The sequence below is a fragment of the Doryrhamphus excisus genome, linkage group LG7, assembly GCF_037039965.1.
Source record: "Doryrhamphus excisus strain RoL-2023G ecotype Guam linkage group LG7, RoL_Dexc_Guam_v1.1, whole genome shotgun sequence".
Classification (NCBI taxonomy): domain Eukaryota; kingdom Metazoa; phylum Chordata; class Actinopteri; order Syngnathiformes; family Syngnathidae; genus Doryrhamphus; species Doryrhamphus excisus.
In genome coordinates this window covers 16366753-16386917 of record NC_136363.1, presented here as the reverse complement: position 1 = coordinate 16386917, position 20165 = coordinate 16366753, and the positions used below count along the sequence as shown (strand labels likewise).

Sequence of the window (20165 nt, the reverse complement as noted above, 5' to 3'; positions counted from 1 at the left end):
ACATGAGACGGCTGTCAAAATGCCAGTGAATGTCAATTCAGCCAGCAACTTTATCCCTCTGGGATCACGGAATACTGGGAAGAAGGAATTAATGTCCTTTCTGACAATCAAATCTTCCAGTTAGGAGGAATAAGTATCCGTTCAAGAGAGGAAGCACATTTTATGTCACGACTATTTTGACGCGTTTGAAAAGCTTCCAGATCAATATGAATATTGATCAGGGGGGGGCAGGTGATCTCATTTCAAATCCCATTTTCTACCCCAACAAGATGAAATCTTCAGACTTGTGTCGGTTATCTGCTCTTCAGAGTATTTGTGGTCTTTCGGTTCAAAGCACAGCCAAAGCCTACCTGAATCCTTTCAAAAATATCCTTTTTTTTTCCTCCTCACCTCTCTACGCTCCATGGCCATGCCGGTGGAAGCATCCTTTGAGGGGGGGTGGGGGTCAGTGGTGGTGCTGGTGCGCCTTCAATGCTGTGGTATACACACAAACTGACTGCACCAGTGAATGAAGATGCTAAATCTGTCCATATCGACCACTTCCTGTGAGAAGACCTCCGTTTGCTATTTGGGTCTCCATGAGTACGCACGTCCCCTTCTTGCATTTTGTAGTGAGGATGGCGAATGGAGTCGCTTTTGCTCTCCCCCTATTGATTGATGTCTCCTTTCTCCTCGCTCTGACATTTGCTTATCCTTGTTGGCATCAAGCGATATTGACGTTGTCTCTATCTGGCCATCTTTTTCCTAAGCTGTTTTGTCAATTGTCACCTCTTAAACAGAAATGGAACAAGGGTGGCTTTAAGGTAGCTTTTATTCCAGTTGTCTGCACTAAAACCCAATACTACTTCATTTGGCCCTCTTGAGCATTCACCAAGCAATTGAACCAACGCATTTCCATTTTTGGCGTTAATAGGTAAAAAGCATGCAGTCACTCATAACTGTGGTCAATTTAGAGTAAATTGACTTCAAGCAGGCTTTCGGTTTCATAGCTTTTAAACTTGATGTTTTTGAAGAGGCTACTACTCCACAGGCTGGCCTGTTAAAAGCTACTGGTTTCTCCAACTTTGCCCTTCTGCAATACAAACACATGCAGGTTTTTGTTGCACTTCCTCAATGTGCATCTCCACAAACACAGCCCAGGCACACATTTGCTCCCCATGCGGTGGAAGGCAGCTTTTTTTCCCTTCCTCCCCCCCCCAGCCTCTCTCCTGCAGGCGGGCTATTATTGCAGCTAATTATCTACAAATAGGCCCTATATGACAAACACAGGAATCAGTCAGCATGGGGATAAACGAGTGAAAGGAAGGCAAGGAGGTGATGACATTTCGAAAAATAAAAAAGTGTGAATCGGATGGAACAGAGACACAATGTTGAGGCAGATGGGTAAAGAAAGGGACAAACACGGCAAAATGATCTGGTCTATAGAGTTGAGGGTGACGGTGGTTGCCAATAGCAACGGTCCCGCCATGCATTTAGTTCCCAGCATGCCTGGTGATCAGGGCGGCTCAGGGGTCTAAGGCTGTCTGTGTCATTTGCAGAGAGAAACTCATTTACTAAGCAAGCATGGGAGGCTATGACGCATCAATGGCTTCTTGATTAGATCCTTACCTCTGACACATATGAATATTTATGAATACACATTTACTCTCCTTTCATCTGCATCACTCTGAGGGTCCTCCTGTTCGCCTCTTCATTTTTGCTCAATGAATATGTCGCCAGCAACTGACAACCCTTCACATTATCTGGACACACTCGCTGCGCATTCAAGTTTTACAAAATGTCATGTTGTGTTTTATTCACCATGGTGACAAACGTTCCTGAAGGAAATGAAGACGGCGGATGGCAATGGCAGACAAACACTTAAGCAGCAATGTGTCTGGAATACATTGCCTCTTAAGAAGACGGCGTGTGGCTGCACAAATGAAGCTGCAGGTGAGCAAAAACAAAAAGGAGCCACAAGCTCAACCCCGCACGGCAGCCACGCTAATATCCAATTCCAAGCGCACATTTCGACACCGTGTAACTTACGTCACTGACGCCAGCTTCCACTATCTTCAACCCGGTCTCCTTCTCCAGCTGCTGCTTCTGTTGGACTGCACGGGAGACAAAAGCGGAGGCGTTTGGTGAGTTTGAGCAGAAGAAGACAAAGTAGAACTTTTTTTTTTCCCTCCACTTCCTGGCGCCGAATGAGTGGTCAGTGATACTGAGGATGATGCAAGGCTGTGAGTCAGATGTCAAAATGATCACAGGGAAAGACGAGGCCCACGCACAAAAGCGCGTCATTTTGTGTTTATTCACCAGAGACATAAAGTCATGTTTGAGCAACAGTGAAGCTCGATCATCTGTGCTTTTTAGTCTAACTACGGGTGGTCCTCGCGGGACAGCGTTTGGTGATTCCGTGATCCCATTGATTCATTAGAAATTATATTTTTGGTGCTCAAAAACTAGTTTCAGAGTATAAACTGCTAGTTTTTTCTTATACATCTTATACTAATCATTTAAATACCGATCTATAAGGGAACTCATGACAAGCAGGAAGTTGTTACTCAATATAACAATCTAACTCACCGTGTCATCTTACAAAGAAGGCTAAAATCATCACACAGCAACTTGACACTCAAAAGGTAGCTAAGAAATATACAAGACAAGTACCAATACAAGTTTACAACAACAAAAAAAACAACTATTTTAATTTCTTCCCATCATGCATTGTTTCCCAAGAAGGCAGTTCATTGGTCATGGCTGCCAGGGCGCTGCAATGATTGTGTCCACCAGAGGGAGCTCTAAAGGAGGCTGCATGGCCAATGAACTGCCTTGCTGGGAAGCAATGAATGATGTATATCATCTTGTGTATGTCTTTTGAGTCTTAAGTTGCTGGGTGATGATTTTAGCGTTCTTTCTAAGTTGATACCGTGAGTTAGACTGGTATAGCGAGTAATGACTTCCTGTGATTTGCAATGGGTTGATGGGTGGTGATTGGCTCCCGTAGTTAATAGTTACCTAGTCCTCACGGATATGTTATATAATTGCTAGGTCGCTACAGTACCCTTAAGCTTGTTGAAGGACCAGCTCCTATGAAAGCGACTGTAATAACTAAGCTGCATAGTGGGTTTTTTTGTTCTTTTTTGTTTTTTTATTATGGATTTATTTAATTCTTGTATGTATCCTGTATGTTATGTCCTTTATGTGTTCGCTGTACAGTGTCAGTCACTTCTCATTTCCAGTATGCCTTTATCTCTAACAGTGTTCGAGCTACAACATTTTGAAATGGGAATATCTATATTTATAATATCTATATATTATATTTAGTTTAATATTTCCTTGAAAAAACTAAAGGGTTAATTCAGATGTGCAATTTACTACATTTAAGTATGCCAACATTTTTTTCTTCATTAAATAAAGTAAAAATGTACATATTTGTTAAAACTGCGATTAATCTGGTTGACATTTGTAATCATTTGTTTGAACTTATATAGTCACTTGCACACATTTTGCCTCTGTACTATCCCGTGGCAATGTTTGTCTTATTTATTAATTTGTCACACAAATTGTGTACCACCACAGGTACAAACATGGCTTCACACTAAAAATCAACTGAAAACGTGTCATAGGAACGGAGTTCGAACGGAGGACCACTGTATTTATTTATTTTATTTATTTATTTATTGGCCAACTGATTCAGTTGGAATGGTGAGCCCAGGTTAGGCATTTTAATTAATCATCAATTACAGATACTGATGGTCGACAGAGCTAAAAACGATTCTGGAAATGTAACGACCACAAAGTACACGCTAATAACTTCACCCCGCACCTGCTTTGTTCTTTCAATAATGAATACAGCATCTCCCCGCCATCTCGGACATTGTCATGTAAATCTAAGCATCCATCTTTCACCATCACACACCTTGCCGACCGCTCCTACCTTTCATGCAAACATGTTATTGAAAAAGTAAATGAAAGGGGGCCTTCACAGATGACGCCAAATGACAGCGTGCGTCATTTGAATAAAGTTGGTTAGCATGTGAATGTGCCTGGTAATTAAGAGAGAGCATGTCTTTTAATTCCTATTTCTCTAGATGAAGGCTATGCAAATGACCCTGCAGACATACAACCTCACCTCGCAGTCCAAATCGGGCAAGGGCCTGCTTAATGAGTATTTTAATCCATCCCAGCAATTCTACTTAGGCTACAATGTATGCAGCATTCCATCTAATTAAGCCTGCTACTTTTAGGATAATCATCCATCTCTCCCCTCTTGTCTTTGCAGTTATTAAGGAAACATTGATCATCCCATCATCTCATCCACACGGCAGCCGAGGGGGGCAGCTTATATTTGAGGTGTCAGCCCGGGCTTTGTGACGGATGGCAAAAAAGGGGGAGCAGGGAAGCTGGAAAGGTCAAATATATGTTGAAGGTGTGCTCTGCTGCTAAATTAGAATGCCACATAAGTCAAGTAGACAAGAGAAAGAGGAAAATGTGCCATTAGCGAGAGGAGCAAAGTCTTCAACCTGCATGTCTGTGAGATGAAGCTCATTTTAATTTTATGTTATCCCCCCCCTCTGTATTTAGTCCCAGACATATTGGCTGCCAGAGATAGCTACCTGCTTGGTCCTGCCGCTGTTTAGGAGGGGGGTAATGAGCAAGGTAATTGGGCCCAGCTGGGTGAGGGCGTAGGTGGCGGGGAGGAGCGAAGATGCTAAAAGGTCACACAACGTTTTGCGGCTAATAAGGACCCCTCTGGGGAGGCAGCACATCATGAGTCAAACTGCGAAAGATTAGCCTGGCATCAACACACGCCACCGCCCGGTGGCTGACTGACAAGCAGACATTATGGCCTGAGCAAACAAGGCAGAAGGTCAGTATTTACTTGCGAATCAAAGAGGAGGAGGACTCTCCAATCAATGTGCAGGAAAGGACGGTCCAACAACAGCCACTTTAGATGTAAATACAATCTACTTGCAGAGCTCATTTAGCTGCCGGCGAGATGGATGGAGGCTGGAAGGGAGCATTAAGCTGATAGAGGACTGTTCATATAACAGCCCGCTGTTATTCCCTTATATTAACATCCCTCTGTTTTAGAACACACACACACACACATTTCATGAGCTTCAAATTAGCCACCGAATATTCCTGACAGACTGTGGAAAAGAGACGTCAGGTCTCATTTCAGCGACTCCTCCAGCCATTTGTAATGGGCATTGTACCAGGCTATCTAGTCTCCTCTCTCGCAGTGTGATCCCATCCCTGCTGCTCGTTTCATACTTTCGCTTTCCTCGGTCAACCTGAGCCAAAACATTGCATGTTCTGCCAGTGAGTACAGGAAACACTTCTGTAGCAACACTATGTTGCACGGCTATGCTTGCATGAAGTGATGCTCATTTATAAATAGCGCGGCCATAGTGCTTTACATTATACACGCTTTTGTTACAGGAATTCATTTTCTCCTCAATATTCTACACACAACTGATATTTTAATAATGATATTATTTAAAAAATTGTTTGGGAAATTTTTATGGTGCAAATGTATTGCAGTGAAACCTTGATCAGCATCATTAATTGGCTCCTGAAGGTCAGACTCTCACCGAAACGGACACTCACCAATCAATTTTTTCCGTAAGAAATAATCCAATTCATCTGTTCCAGAAACCCCAAAATCTTAACACAAAACACCTTTTATAGTTTTACAATTACAATTTACATTTAGTAAACTATTCTGAATGCAAATAAATATATATATATATATATAAAGGATGAATGAAAAAGCTAAATGAACACCTGAGGTTACTTTTACTTTCATTGAAGATGTTTCATTAAACACAGCAGCAGGCTAATCCAGGCATTGTGCATTAGCATGTGGCACAGCCACGCAGATGAGCGATGAGTGGAGCTGTCTTGTGCTTTTTCACTTCTAAAATGTTGATGGGGGGGGGGCATTTATTTAGATTAATTGGGGGGGGGCATTACTTTCAGCTGCTGTCAGGTTGGGTTTTCATTATGCGTGACGTATTTGATCTGACATCAGATGTGAATGAATACAAAAATGTACACGCTGGTTCTAACGGTTACATTAAACAGTGGCCGCTGTGATTGTTTATTGCATTGAAATGTGCCTGACACTCAGGTTGTGGTGATGTGTCTGCACTGTGCACCTGTCAGTCAATCTACCACTGCGCAGGGTGCGCTTCGCCAGCACCAAGAAGAGACTAGCTTGGAACTGGCGATCTTTCAGTGCACCTTGGGTACGCTGTTTTGTCACGTAATTTTCACTTCACCAAGCTGAAAATGTGGACACCTCCCTCTGGTGCCCAGTCTACCAAACTGGCTGTGCACAAAGGTGCGCTGGACCAAATTACCACCACATGGGGTGCGCCGCACTGCGCCACAAAATTAAAGCCCATAATGTGGCAGCGAGACACCACACGGACACCACTTCCCCACTTATTTCTTGACTTCTATATGGCTTCTCACCTCAATAAATCCACACTGGAGCAAAAGAAAGTTTCAAGTGCCAGCATTTTAATAAAAAAGGTGACAAAGACTATTGAACTGAGTCTTTGGGAACACGCTCGCCTCAAGAATCAAGGCTTCCATGAAAGTAAGATTAACCTCAAATGTTCATTAATTTAATTTGTCATTTATAATTGCTTTTTGCCTGTAAAACTATAAAAATGTGTTAATGATATCATGATGGGCTACATAGCCAGGCCGTATTGTACACTAACTACAAAATTTACTTAAACCAAGGCAAACGTTTTCGACAAGCAAACAGGGGTTGCACTGTCCATTTCTTTTAACAGCCTGTGCCTTTGGTAGCAATTCCAGCCTTTCTGAACATGATCCACGAGCTTGACACAAATATCTTTGAACACTTTCACCCACTCAAGATCATTCGCACAGTTGTCCTGAAGACGCGTCTTTGATATCCTGGCTGTGCGCTTACGATCCATGTCCTGCTCAATGTCTGAGGTCAAGAGCACCGTGGAGCGGCTTTTCATCTGTACATTGCTGCATTCATCCTTCCGGCTATCCTGAGTCCGAGTCCGAGTCTCCCAGTTTCTGCCACTAAGAACATCCCCACAGCACGATGCCGCCACCACCACGTTTCACCACAGGGATGCTATTGGTGGTACCTGGTTTCCTCCAAACGTGCCGCCTGTGCCAATCAGGCAAGGGAAGTTTATTTCTCAAGGTCTGAGAAGCCATAGCTGTTTTGGGACTGTTCCAAAGCTGTGCCAGATCGTTTCCCCGTCTACTTCAACGCCAGCCTGCCAGCCAATGACAGTCATCACCAAACAACTTTGACTGAAATTCCAAACATGTTTGACAAATCACCTGGGTGAATGGGAAGAGCTGAGCAACACTTGAAAACTTCATGAAGGACTCGGTGAAGAGGAGGAAAAGGCCATTTCAATCACGACTCTCCAAACTCTTGACATGCACAACCAGGAGTAAAACTACGAGACACAGGGTCCATAAGCATAAGCCAGATCTGATGTGACCTTTAAATTGCTGGGTAGCATATGCGTGCACATCATTATCTGCTGTGAAAACATCATTTGATTAAAATGTGCTGCTCCTCCGCCATATGCCACCAGCTAATGTAATGGCGGCCCCTTCATCATGGATTCGAACAACGGTTTGCAAATGATTATCATCAAGTCATCAGAGCTGAACGTTATGAATATATATGTTCATTTCTCTGACGTATGGCATGTATTATTGTTGGAAGTCATATAAATTCATCACCTCCTCCAAGTGTTTGGTATTTGCAGATGCAGACACTTGATTGTAACGTCGCCTCTTGCAGCAAATATGGCTGCAGACTTGACAAAATGCATATTTTCCTCCCACCTGATTGATCTGTTAATATGGAGAACCATCCCTCCTCCCTCTCTGGATCCCGGGCTGGTCTATTTGCCACTCCCATCCCTCCATCGTCAATCCCGGCAAACAAAATGAAAGTGTTTATTGCAGAGGAGAGCCGACGCTCACGCCTCTCTGCAGCCGTTAGCCTTATCAGCAGGCAATCACTTGGATATTAAAGCTGCCATTCCAGCCATCACTTTCCCTGTGCACATATGACAACAGACTCCACCTATCACAGCCCAGAGAAGGATGCACCTGATCCACCAACCCCCCACCCTCCCCTCTACCCAAAGATAAGACGCCATCCATTTTTCACTCTAACTCCACAGGCTGGAATCAAAAACAATAATATTACTCCCTGGCTCAAAGAAGCACTGCGACGCATTCATCACAAGTGTGATAAATAAAACGTGACCCCCACAAAGATCTGACTTTTACACGACAAGGCCTGTCAAAATGTACAACACGGTAGATATTTCTGTCACTTTTATGAGCCTGTATGTATTGTTCAGCCTCGGCTTCTATAGGATATGAATGACAATCAAACCAACCACGCACACACTTCAGATGTACATTTAGAAAGTACATCAAATAAACCTACTAGCAGATCAGGGCGGTGGTCCCCCACTTTAAGAAGGGCTGACCAGAGGGGTTGTTCCAACTACTTCTGGAGAAAAGGATCTGGCACATAGTTAAATCTTGGATTCAGGATGAGCAGTGCGGTTTTTGTCCTGGTCGTGGAACTATGGACCAGCTCTACACTCTCCACAGGGTCCCTAAGGGTGCGTGGGAGATTGCCCAACCAGTCTACATGTGTCTTGTGGAGGCTTTCAACTGTGTTCCCCGAGATATGTACTCGTACTCCTGGAATAGGGGGTACCGAACCCCTAATTCAGGCGGTTTTGTTCTCTGTATGACCCGTGTCATATGGTCGGAACATTTTCCCATGAGGTTTAGACTCTGCCAGCGTTGTCCTTTGGCACCAATTCTGTTACATTATTTTCATGCGCAGAAACTCTATGCACAAGCCTGGGTGTTGAGGGATTCTGGTCTGGCGGCTGCAGAATTGGCACACTGATGTGGTCCTCCTGGCTCCATCGAGTCACAACCTGCACCCCTCACTGGATCGGTTCGCAGTCAGGTGTAAACGGTTGGATGAGAATCAGCACCTCCAAGTCAGAGTCCATGGTTCTCGCTCCAAAAAGGGTGGAATGCCATCTACGGGTTGAGGTTGAGCTCCTGTCCCAAGTGGAGGACTTAAGTACCTCAGGGTCTCACAGGGGAGGGAAGGATGGAACGCAGCGGTGCAGACTCTGTTTCAGTCTGTTGTGGTGAAGAGAGAGCCGAAAGGCAAAGCTCTCAATTTACTGGTCGATCTACGTTCCTACCCCCACCTACGGTCAGGAACTTAGGGTAGTGACCAAAACCAGATCACGGATACAAGCAGCCAAAATGAATTTTCTCCATAGGGTGGCTGGGCTCTCTCTTGGAGATCAGGTGAGAAGGACTGACATCCGAGAGAAACTCTGAGTCGAAACCACTGATCTTCTGGTTTGATAGGATCCAGATGAGGAGACTCAGGCATCTGGTCAGGATGCTTCCCTGGGGAGATGTTCAGGGCACATCTGACTGGTAGGGGGTCTTAGGGATGACCACGCTGGAGAGACTATGTCTCTTAACCCTGGGAACATCTAGGTATCCACTGAGAGATGGACTAAGTAGCTGGGGAGATCTTTAGTCGTCATGATGGTTGCGGCATTTGAGCGGCTTGGGAGACATCTTCTTTGTCTTTGGGCTTTTCCCTTCAGGGGTCACCACAGCACATCGATCTCCTCCATCCAACCCTGTCTTCTGCATCTGACACCAACTACCCTCATGTCCTCCTTCACTACATCCATAAACCTCCTCTTTGGTCTTCCTCAACGCCTCCTACCTGGCAGATCTAATATATTCACTATCTCTCCTCTGGACATGTCTGAACCATCTCTGACTTTATCTCCAAGGCCTCTAACATGTAATGTCCCTCTGATGTTCCTGATCCTATCCATCCTGGTCACTCCCAATGAGAACCTCAGCACCCTCATCTCTGCTACCTCCAGTTCTGCTTCCTGTCTTTTCCTCAGTGGCGCTGTCTCTAGACCAAACAACATGGCTGGTCTCACCACAGTTTTTTGCTTGGGAGACAAAATGAAGTCAAAATATTTAACCAAAAAAAACAACAAAAAAAGACATCCTCAGTGTATCAAAGCGTGTAAATATTACTCCGCCTACATATGTTCCCCCGTTTGCATGTCGCCTATACTCCTTTTCTTCTTGTACCGGTGTAACACGGAACGCCTTAGGCTGTAGGACCACCTGTATAGTTCCCTGCTTAGCATATTTTCACCTACATTGATTTGGTATTGGTATGTAATCCAAGAATCCCAACATCCTTTACCAGTGGAAAAAGATTCATTTCTTTTAGCTTTTTGGTCGTGATATTTTGGGATCATTTCAGAAAAAGGTTAGTTATATTTCATGATATTTATAAATCCATCGCCATGTTGATCAGATAGAAGCGAATATGAGTGAAATTGAACTCCATCCTGTTAAAGCCATCAGCGGGGCCGGACATCCAATCAGCTCTGCCAATCAAACGCAGGCAGCTGTCACATGGTTGGAGCATGCTGTTCACAGCTGGGGGGTCGGGGGTGGGGTGTCCTGGCCGCCTCGCTGTTTATTCACCCCGATCGATGGTTTCATGTGGATAAGCCAACAAAGCAACTGCTGTTATTCAGCCTGAATCAACATGAATGCTGCTCTGCCACAAAAGCAGGAAAGCAAAAATGTTTCCATCTTGTGCTTTTTCTGACCGACAGTTACAAATGATGGTGACGGTAATAAAGTGTGCCGGTGGCCGGGTTTGGGCTCACTAATGGCAGTCGTGGCATAATTAGTACGCGGCTGATATCAAACACATTACAGGCTCCTTCCTCAAGCAAACGGAACCCACATGACACTTTTATAATTGCATCCCCGCCTCCTTATTCTTATTAGCGGGCCTTGTGGAAGATGGCTCAATAATACACCTGGATGAGTCCTTGGCTGGGCTGCACACACACACACACACACACACACACACACACACACACACACACGGTATGCGTTTGGTGCTTGATAAATAGATTGTGGCTGCTCTGACATTCTGTGTAGAATAGGCATTTTGCCTTTTGATAGGTGCTGACACCAATTCTTCACAGACTGCAGGAGATGGTGGCAGGAGAGGCAGTGCCAGCAAATGACACTACGCATTCGCCCCCCCCCCCTCCTCCGCAAAAAATATGTAAAACGGTAGCATGCTTGGCGGAGGTAATGAAACATGGCTTGGCCGTTGAATAGGTGTTACATTGACTATCACACCGCAGCATCCACAGCTAACAGGGTTGTCCACATTTTTCCAAAGAGGGCGCTAAAACGCTAAAGCTACTTGCCATTGGGAGGCGTCCATCTTGAAGTAACCTCTTTTCTTGAGAAACCTCCAACTGTCCAGTCTGTAATTCCGGACCGGATTCGGGATCGTCGCATTTTAAAAAGATACATCACCGTTTATTATCAACTCCTATAAAGTTGGGTGCCGCAGTTAGCGGCACAAACCGGAAGTCCTTCTAAGCAATCGGGAGTGTGACCAACCACAGCGGAGTGGGTGTGCCTGGAGGCGGGCCGTGGGTGGAATACATTAAAACAGGAATCTAAAGAAATACATCTGGAATAGGTGCAACCGATGTGTTGGTTTACTCAATTTTACTTCACCAATAATTCATTTCGTTTTATGCATTTTTTTTTCATTGTCAATTATTTTATTTGCATTTATTTTTGTTGTGTGAACTTTGACACCGTGTGATGTCACTTTCGGCCTTTCTGGCGCGCTCCTCTTCAGTCGCCTTTTGGACTGCTGAGGATGAGGTATGCTAGTCGGTGGCAGTGATTGTTAATTACATATAAAATATGAATATGTTACACGTTTCACCCCCAGTATGTGCTTGTATTATGTACGGCATGTAAAGGCACTTTGTAAAAGTTACCGTTGTTGTATGAGTTAGTTTTAAGGAATTAGTTTTTTTTATGTACTTTTCTTTTCTGTAGGAAACTTGTGCAAGTGTGCTAAAGCTGCTGTACGTTTTGTTTGTTGTGCACAGGTATGTGGGTCCATTATTGTTTCATTTAATGTGCATAAAGTCTCGTCAGTCGTCTTTTGGACTGCTGAGGACGAGGAAACTTGTCCTCAGCATTTTGTCATGTTACAGCCTCATTCCAAATTGTATTGAATTAATCTCTTACCTCAAAATTCTACACAAAATACTCCATTATGACAATGTGAAAAAGGTTTTTTTTTTACTTTTTTTGAATTTATTAAAAATAGAAAACAAAAAAATCACATTTACATAAGTATTCACAGCCTTTGCCATGAAGCTCAAAATTGAGCTCAGGTGCATCTTTTTTCCACTGATCATCCTTGAGATCTTTCTACAGCTTAATTGGAGTCCACCTGCAGTAAATTCAGTTGATTGGACATGATTTGGAAATATAATAACTGTCTATATAAGGTCCCACAGTTGACTGTGCATGTCAGAGCACAAACACCAAGCATGAAGTCAAAAGAACTGTCTGTAGACCTGCGAGACAGGATTGTCTTGAGGCACAAATCTGGGGAAGGATACAGAAAAATGTCTGCTGCTTTGAAGGTCCCAATGAGCACAGTGGCCTCCATTATTCGTAAATGGAAGACGTTTGGAACCACCAGGACTCTTCCTAGAGCTGGCCGGCCTTCTAAACTGAGCGATCGGGGAAGAAGGGCCTTAGTCAGGGAGGTGACCAAGGCCCCGATGGTCACTCTGTCAGAGCTCCAGCGTTCCTCTGTGGAGAGAGGAGAGCCTTCCAGAAGGACAACCATCTCTGCAGCAATCCACCAATCAGGCCTGTATGGTAGAGTGGCCAGACGAAAGCCATCAGACCAGAGAATTTTGTATCTCATGGTCTGAGAGTCATTCAGGTGCTTTTTGGCAAATTCCAGACGGGCTGCCATGTTCCTTTTACTAAGGAGTGGCTTTCGTCTGGCCACTCTACCATACATACATACTCAATTTTGAGCTTCATGGCAAAGGCTGTGAATACTTATGTAAATGTGATTTTTTTGTTTTCTATTTTTAATAAATTCAAAAAAAGTCAAAAAATAACTTTTTCACATTGTCATAATGGAGTATTTTGTGTAGAATTTTGAGGTAAGAGATTAATTTAATACAATTTGGAATTAGGCTGTAACATGACAAAATGTAGAAAAAGTGAAGCGCTGTGAATACTTTCCGGATGCACTGTCGGTACAGATTTGGAAAAGTTTTGTTTGCGGGTTATTGTGTGTAACTGCTCTATAGGAGTCCACAACTCAATACAATGGGCCAATGAGCGTAATATGTTCCCTTTAAATGTAAGAAGGCTATGTTGCATCCATTGGTGGTTTCCATTTTCAAGTAAAATAGACATCTGAGGATGCATCCTCCCTTCTGTCCCTGATAGTAGATGAAAACATGTGGATGTAAGCTACAGCCAACAGGGGAAATGCTTATTGGAGAAATAACACACGCACAGCTTCTCCACTGAGGGAACTATGACAGAGGCAGGTCTACCTGTCAGTGTGGCAGCAATTATCCTGCAGGCTCTGTCCACAGACCATCTCCTGCAATTCTGCACATTGCTAACCACATCACTGAGCACATGCTAGCGAGCGTGCACACTAATGAACGGGAGGGCAAAATACACACCCACAGTACTGTACATATTGCCGCAGACATACTACATACACACGTCTCCAAGCTAATGTTGGTGTGTCATTATTTGAAGATGCGTCTAAAAACTAAATATGGAAAGCCCGTCACGCGTGAAGAAGGAGCAGGCAGTGTTAAGGTGAGGAGGAGAGCAGGATATGGGCTCCAATGAGTCGAGAGATGAAACAGAGAAATAAAAAGGCATGCTCAGACAGACGAGACTTCCATTTTGGCTGCAGGGAGGTCTTCCAGGGGAAAGAATTGATCTGTTTCTAGCTGGCTGAACGTTTGAGGAGCAGCTTGATTGTACCCACACAGCTGTGAAGGGTGATTCCAGAAAGCATTCAAAAAAAAAAACAACCCATGTGACCTCATTAGTGAGAATTTGTTCCGACTGTCATTATCAATCACAAACGGCATCACTCAGTCAGGACAGTGAGAGGCAGGGTGGGGGGGGCACAGGGCAGGGGCTACGACAGTTATCAAATAGCTTTTCATAATTCTTTGGCGCATACATGAAGAGATATTTAGTAGGGGTCTAACAGTACCCAATCATCACAGTGCAGGACGTACCTCCGTTTGAAGGTCACACTGTGGTTCCTTTTGGTTGGAACAAAATGCTAAATGCTGGCAGGTAAATCTCAAATGGATAAAAATCTCATAATTAATTTTAAAAATGTATACAGTCATCCCCTCACAGTTAACTAGCTCTTTCAAAATACATTTTAACATTACCAGAGCCCTCTAGACACAAACTAACACCCCTATATTCACCTTTACACCCGTATTACCTAATATAGAATACATATTAACAGCAAATAATCCATTACAGACATAAATTAGACTTGTACTCGTGTGTGTTGATATAAATGTGCTCCCTACGGAAGCAGAGTGATTGGCGGACAGGAAGTGACATCAGGGGTTCAGAGTTGAGTTTCAGCTTGCCGAAGAGCCCAGGGAGAGACCATAGAGACCCAATGAGTGACCAGGATGGATAGGATCAGGAACGAGTACATCAGAGGGACATTACAGACATTTTTTCACCCCCCCATTTGAAATACTTGAGAACTGATCAAATGTATTAATTCATCTGTACTGTACAGACTGAACTTAAAAATTAAACCAGGAAAATGTAACAAAATGGAGCCACATTGCATGTTGTGTACTATAAATGTGTACATGTTGGTAGCCTTTGCTGACAGAGAGAGGCTACCAACATGTAGCACTATTTGAGAGGCACTGCCGTATCCCGTGATTTATTAGGGATTATTGTGTCTGTTGTGAGCTTGTCAGCCTGGTGATCAAGTCTGGTGCTTGTGTATCTCATCAAATATTACAGTAACATTACTGACACCTAGTGACCAGTGCAGAACACTACATATCATCAATGTCATTACATGCATCCTTCAAATGCCTTATATTTGTGTTTTAGTCCATTTCATCATTTTAATGCTTCAACATCAACCTTGATGGAAGACGTGGTTGTTGACAAAGACGGTTATGAGTCAGCAAAATCCACACAGTTGGGTGATTTCTGGAATAGACTATATACAAAAAGAGGTGATGATGCAACATTTCAGAGCACTTTTAAGCCATTAAAACAGCCACAAGGTGGCCGAAGAGCTCAGCAAAGGGAATCTAATTGGAACAGCGAAAGCTAATACAATACAAACAAGGACTGTTAAATGTCCTCGTATTCCAGGCTTACAAAGCCCCTGCACTACGGAGACGACGCTCCCTGTCATCTAAACCCCTGGAAAGCTTTGGTCGGATCAAGTAACCTGGAGCGTCCTCCATCTCTGCATATTTGCTGGCTGCTCGTCAGCATGGATGCGTACATCTGCCAAGTGGTGGGTGTAAAAGGAAGGTGCCTGGCTCAGCTGTCAAAATGAGAAACATGACATTTCTCGTCAGAGACATTATTAGTACAGATATCATTTTGGATTCCGCCCGCTGACTTTTTTTTTTATTAGCATTTTGCTTCAGGACAAAATGAGATAATGATCGTGATACGACTTTAAGGCAGAACGAGTCCAAGTCGATGACACAATGACTGGAATATTTTCTGTCATCTTCAAATTTATCAAATGTTCCCCAAAACTATTTTTTTTTCCAGGGAAGTCAGGCAGGACCTAAATAACGGCTACATATGCTGCAAACTCCCGTGATTGAAGTCGCAGGCAGTTAGCCAAGATGATTCCTATTTTTAAGGACACCTGTTGGGCTGCATGGCTCATCTCCTCCTCATTTAGCCGTCTGTCAGGGCTCCGTGGGGCTGATTACCTCCACTTGCACTGCTTATCAGTCTAATTAGGGCCCTGGCAGGTGACTTGAAGGGAGTTGTCGCCAACGTTCAAGGCACAGCCATTTGTCGTGCTTGTTGGAAACTAAACCAAGGATGCAAACCCTATGTTTGGGCTGATGAACCAGGGAGAAGTGATGACAAGATAACGGAACGAGACGCCGCTTCCTTGGACGGTTCTTTAAGACAAATGACAGGAAATGGGACAAACATGACAGGAATACTGGGAAGGTAAATAACGGAGAAAGAGTTATCAAAAGACAGATCAGGATTGAAGTCATATCTTTCCAAGCGAGTATATCAGTCACTGCTAAAAGGCTAAAAGGTCAGGAGTGTGCTGTTCTCACATCCAGGTGCTAATGTAACACCTCTCACACCTTTCACGCTCGCCTGCGTCTGTCTGCTGCCGGCTTAGTGGACCCACTCTTGTTTTCTCCACAATAACTTTCTGTAATCCCCCAGTCTGATGTGGCTTGAACATAGCAACATGGCAGACGTGGAGGGTGACGATGCCACCGGCGACAGACTTGCACATCGGTGACATGCAATCCCCCCAAGCCTGGTTTATGCTTCTGGACTAAAATGTATTGATGTGCTTTTAGTGCTGATAATCGCTCAATCGTTGTGTCTGAAATGTCTACTCGAGTCTTTCTCAAGATATACTGCAACATGTAACTTCTTACAATAAAGGCCCTACTCACAAAGACAGGAGTTCTGATTGGATCTCATCCATAAATCAACCCGCCCCTTGTCACACGTTGCTAAAATATCTGTGATTGGACATACAGCTGGCCCACGTTTATCACAGTTAATTGGTTCCAGCCCCGACCATCATAGGTGAAGAACTATTTTCCTAATTTGAGCCTAGAAAAACATGTGAATGACCTTCCAATATGTTTTTTTAACATTATTAGAGCCCTATAGGCATTAAATAGCATCCCTATATTTTTTTACTTTGATTTATAGTTTTGTTGCCCACTTCGCAGACCGAAAGAAATAGCTGTGAACACCAACAAAGAAGAGGCGGCAAAGACGTTTGGCTTAACATCATTAAAAAAAAACATTTTAAAAAGCCAACCATTTTTCAAAAGACATATTAACATGGTAGGGATGTCAGATATTGGCTTTTTGCCGATATTGTCTAACTCTCAATTCCCGATACCAATATCAGCCCAACAGGACATATGTCCTTTGGTGGAATGAACACATACGTGTTGTATACAGCATTTTTTAAGTATCGATTTTCATGATTGGAAAAAAATCTGATACCGATATCACCTGATATCAGATTTATAATCATCGGTACCAATAATTATCAGACATACCGAAAGAAGCAGTAGAACATAAGTAAGTTTCAGGAAAATATCAGTTGCCAACAAAAAAAGGGAGAAAAAAGGCTTTTTGTGAAGATGCATTTCAAGCATAACTTTCAATTTGACACAAATGTAGCCGTATATATTTAGCCAAAACGTGGAAAATATGCCACAACATAAAAACACAAAAAATTGTTGTTTTACATGAAAATTACCATTTATTTATAAATATGACACCATGAACTATTTACAATTCAACTATGTGTGTGCATGTTTGAGCAAGCATGCATTACAATTTCCCTTCAATGTGTAACCTCTTATAAAATGCACTTCTGCCACCTTGTAGCCATTTTTATGGCGTAAAACTGCACCAAACATGATCTCTTCTATTGTGCAGTTGAATCCTCAACTCTTCGCCTCGTGCTAAACAAAAAACGTAAAAGAGGTCAAGGAAATTTCTTGTTGTTATACTACCACTTCCACACAGAACAGGAGGAGATCTGTCCTTCACTGTGTCAAGTCAAAAACCTCATCCATGGATGACCTCATGCAGGTAATATCTCATCAATATGAGATTCCGATATTCCGAGATTCCAATATGAGGGCTGTAATCCACCCTACCGTATACAAGACCAAATTAGATATGATTGGATTTCATTTCTGTCAACATTTTCATCTCATTTCTATTTGATGACAAAACTGTCATTGTGTTTGTCAACATGTATTTGTTTTGATGCATTACCGTCACGTCCTGGAAACAAGGGGGTTGATGATAAGCGTGATGAAAATGATTCGTGAGTGGAATTAACACTGGAAGAGGCACCGGCCTGTGTTACAAGGTTGCTCCAAACGTGCACTGTAAAATATAGTGTGCACATGCCATATTTGTGAACGCCTTCGGTCAACATTTGCAATAAAAATGACTGCTGGAACATTAGCACAGTCAATTAGCACTCTCTGTTTGTCCTTTACTGTGCATTGTTTGCTAGCTATGAAGGGAGTTAAAGACGACCTATTGTGTTTTTTTTCACTTTTCTGACCTATAAATGTTGTCAAGTGTGGGCGTGCAAGGAGGCGGATCATAGGGGGAAAATTAAAACAGACCGTTTGGGTACTCCAAGGAATAGGTGCAGATTCTGGAAGACCTGCGACAACACAGAAGCATAATCCAGCCGGGAGACACAACATGAACCATTGGCCCCAAAAACAACACGTTCAAGTAATATCAAATCTTCATTCACGCTGATTTGAAGCGAGTATTTATTGTAATAAAAAAAAGGACTGCTTTGGCTTTAGCAACAGTCTGAAGTGGCCTGAAATCCATTGCAAGTCCATCTGAGGTGGATATTGGAGTTAAATTGAAAGGTGGTGTCCTTTCAAGAGAGCTTTGAGATAGAGAGCGCTCCTCTGTAGGCGTCTGACCTGCTGTATACAGGCCAGTGAGTCATGACAGTCGGTTGCTATCGATTTAAGACAGGAGGAAAAGTCCTTTTTAAAGCGCATCAATCATTTAGAGACTTCTTGCTTCCTCTTTGAAATGCCTGAATGAAAGGATATGATGAATCTGGAGGGCAGTACGCAAAAAAACACATCCTATTGAGGAGCACATCATTTAGGAGTGGAAGCGATCAGTCATGGCCTCTCGTGGTTTTGTATGAAAAAATCACCACAACACTTGATGATTTGCATACAGTTAAAATGCACCCAAAGTGCTCTGCGTACACACGAAAAGATAAACAAAGTGGAAATTGAGCATCTGTCTTCTTCTCCAAGCTGCTGCCACACCTGGCCTTGAATTAAAGACGTGACGAAGTGGTGGAAAAAAATGCAGGCCATTCCGCTGGGTTAGTGATCACCTGATATGGCCGCCAAAGCAACAGCGGAATAAACACAATGCTAAAAATCCAACATAATGTTAGGCAGCTCTATTGAGAAGGTTCTGAAAGGGTTCCAAATTCTCCTCTATGATTGCAGACGGCTGTAATCCCTTGCTAGAAAAGATATCATGTAATCATAGTCAAAAAGCACAGTACAAAAGCAAATAGCGCTTTGAAGACGGAAAGGCAGAAATGTCACCCGTGTGCTTTGAAGCTCTGCGACTCCCTTTTGTTTCTCTACACTTGGAGCTCCTGAAGCTCTGGCAGGGACCCGCATGGAGGGGCCAATTAAGGGCAGAGTCACCATTAGCGGGGACACAGCACACTGGTAGAATGCTTTACTGGACGCATGGTACACTTTGTAGCAGACAAATAATGTATACACGGCGTCATTTGTCCACACAAAGCGAATGGTGCAAAAACCAGACCAATTTTTCTTTTAGAGAACCATGTAAATCCAATTCATTTGTTAAACTAACAGTACTGAGCTTCTACTTCTAAGGCTGTCTCCACCTGTTGCCCTTGGCATTATGCATCCTTCTTACTCTGTATACTCTACAGCAGGGGTGGGCAAATATTTTGACTTGTGGGCCGCATTGAGTTAACAAAATTGTATATATAAAATTGTATATATAAACATATATTTAATATTAGCATATATACTATATAATAATATAGCATACTATTTTATGCTTAGAATTTTCCCTTGAATTATTTGTCTAATTTTATCTGTATATGTATGTAAGTATGGATACATATCCATATGTATATATATGTAAGTGTCCCTTTTTTTCAGGAGCACTTTAAACATCAGACCACATCAAACTATGTAATTTAATTTTACAGTTTTGTTGTTTTTTTTGTTTTACTAAATAAGACTTGCAAGTCATGTTGCCAGTTTGTATATTAAAAGTTGAAATACTTTTAAAAGCAACTGGCGGGCCGGATTCAAACACTTGGTGGGCCGCATGTGGCCCCCGGGCCGTAGTATGCCCACCCCTGCTCTACA

General features: G+C 43.0%; 1 protein-coding gene across 1 annotated transcript in view; it reads right to left on the bottom strand.

Moving 5' to 3' along the window:
• Positions 1-20165, bottom strand: part of ptprn2 (protein tyrosine phosphatase receptor type N2) — an 85559-nt gene that overhangs the window by 37125 nt on the left and 28269 nt on the right. Inside the window, exon 11 of the mRNA XM_058059919.2 lies at positions 2029-2093. Within this exon, the coding sequence (XP_057915902.2) occupies positions 2029-2093 (65 nt within the window). The remainder of the gene's footprint in view (positions 1-2028; positions 2094-20165) is intronic.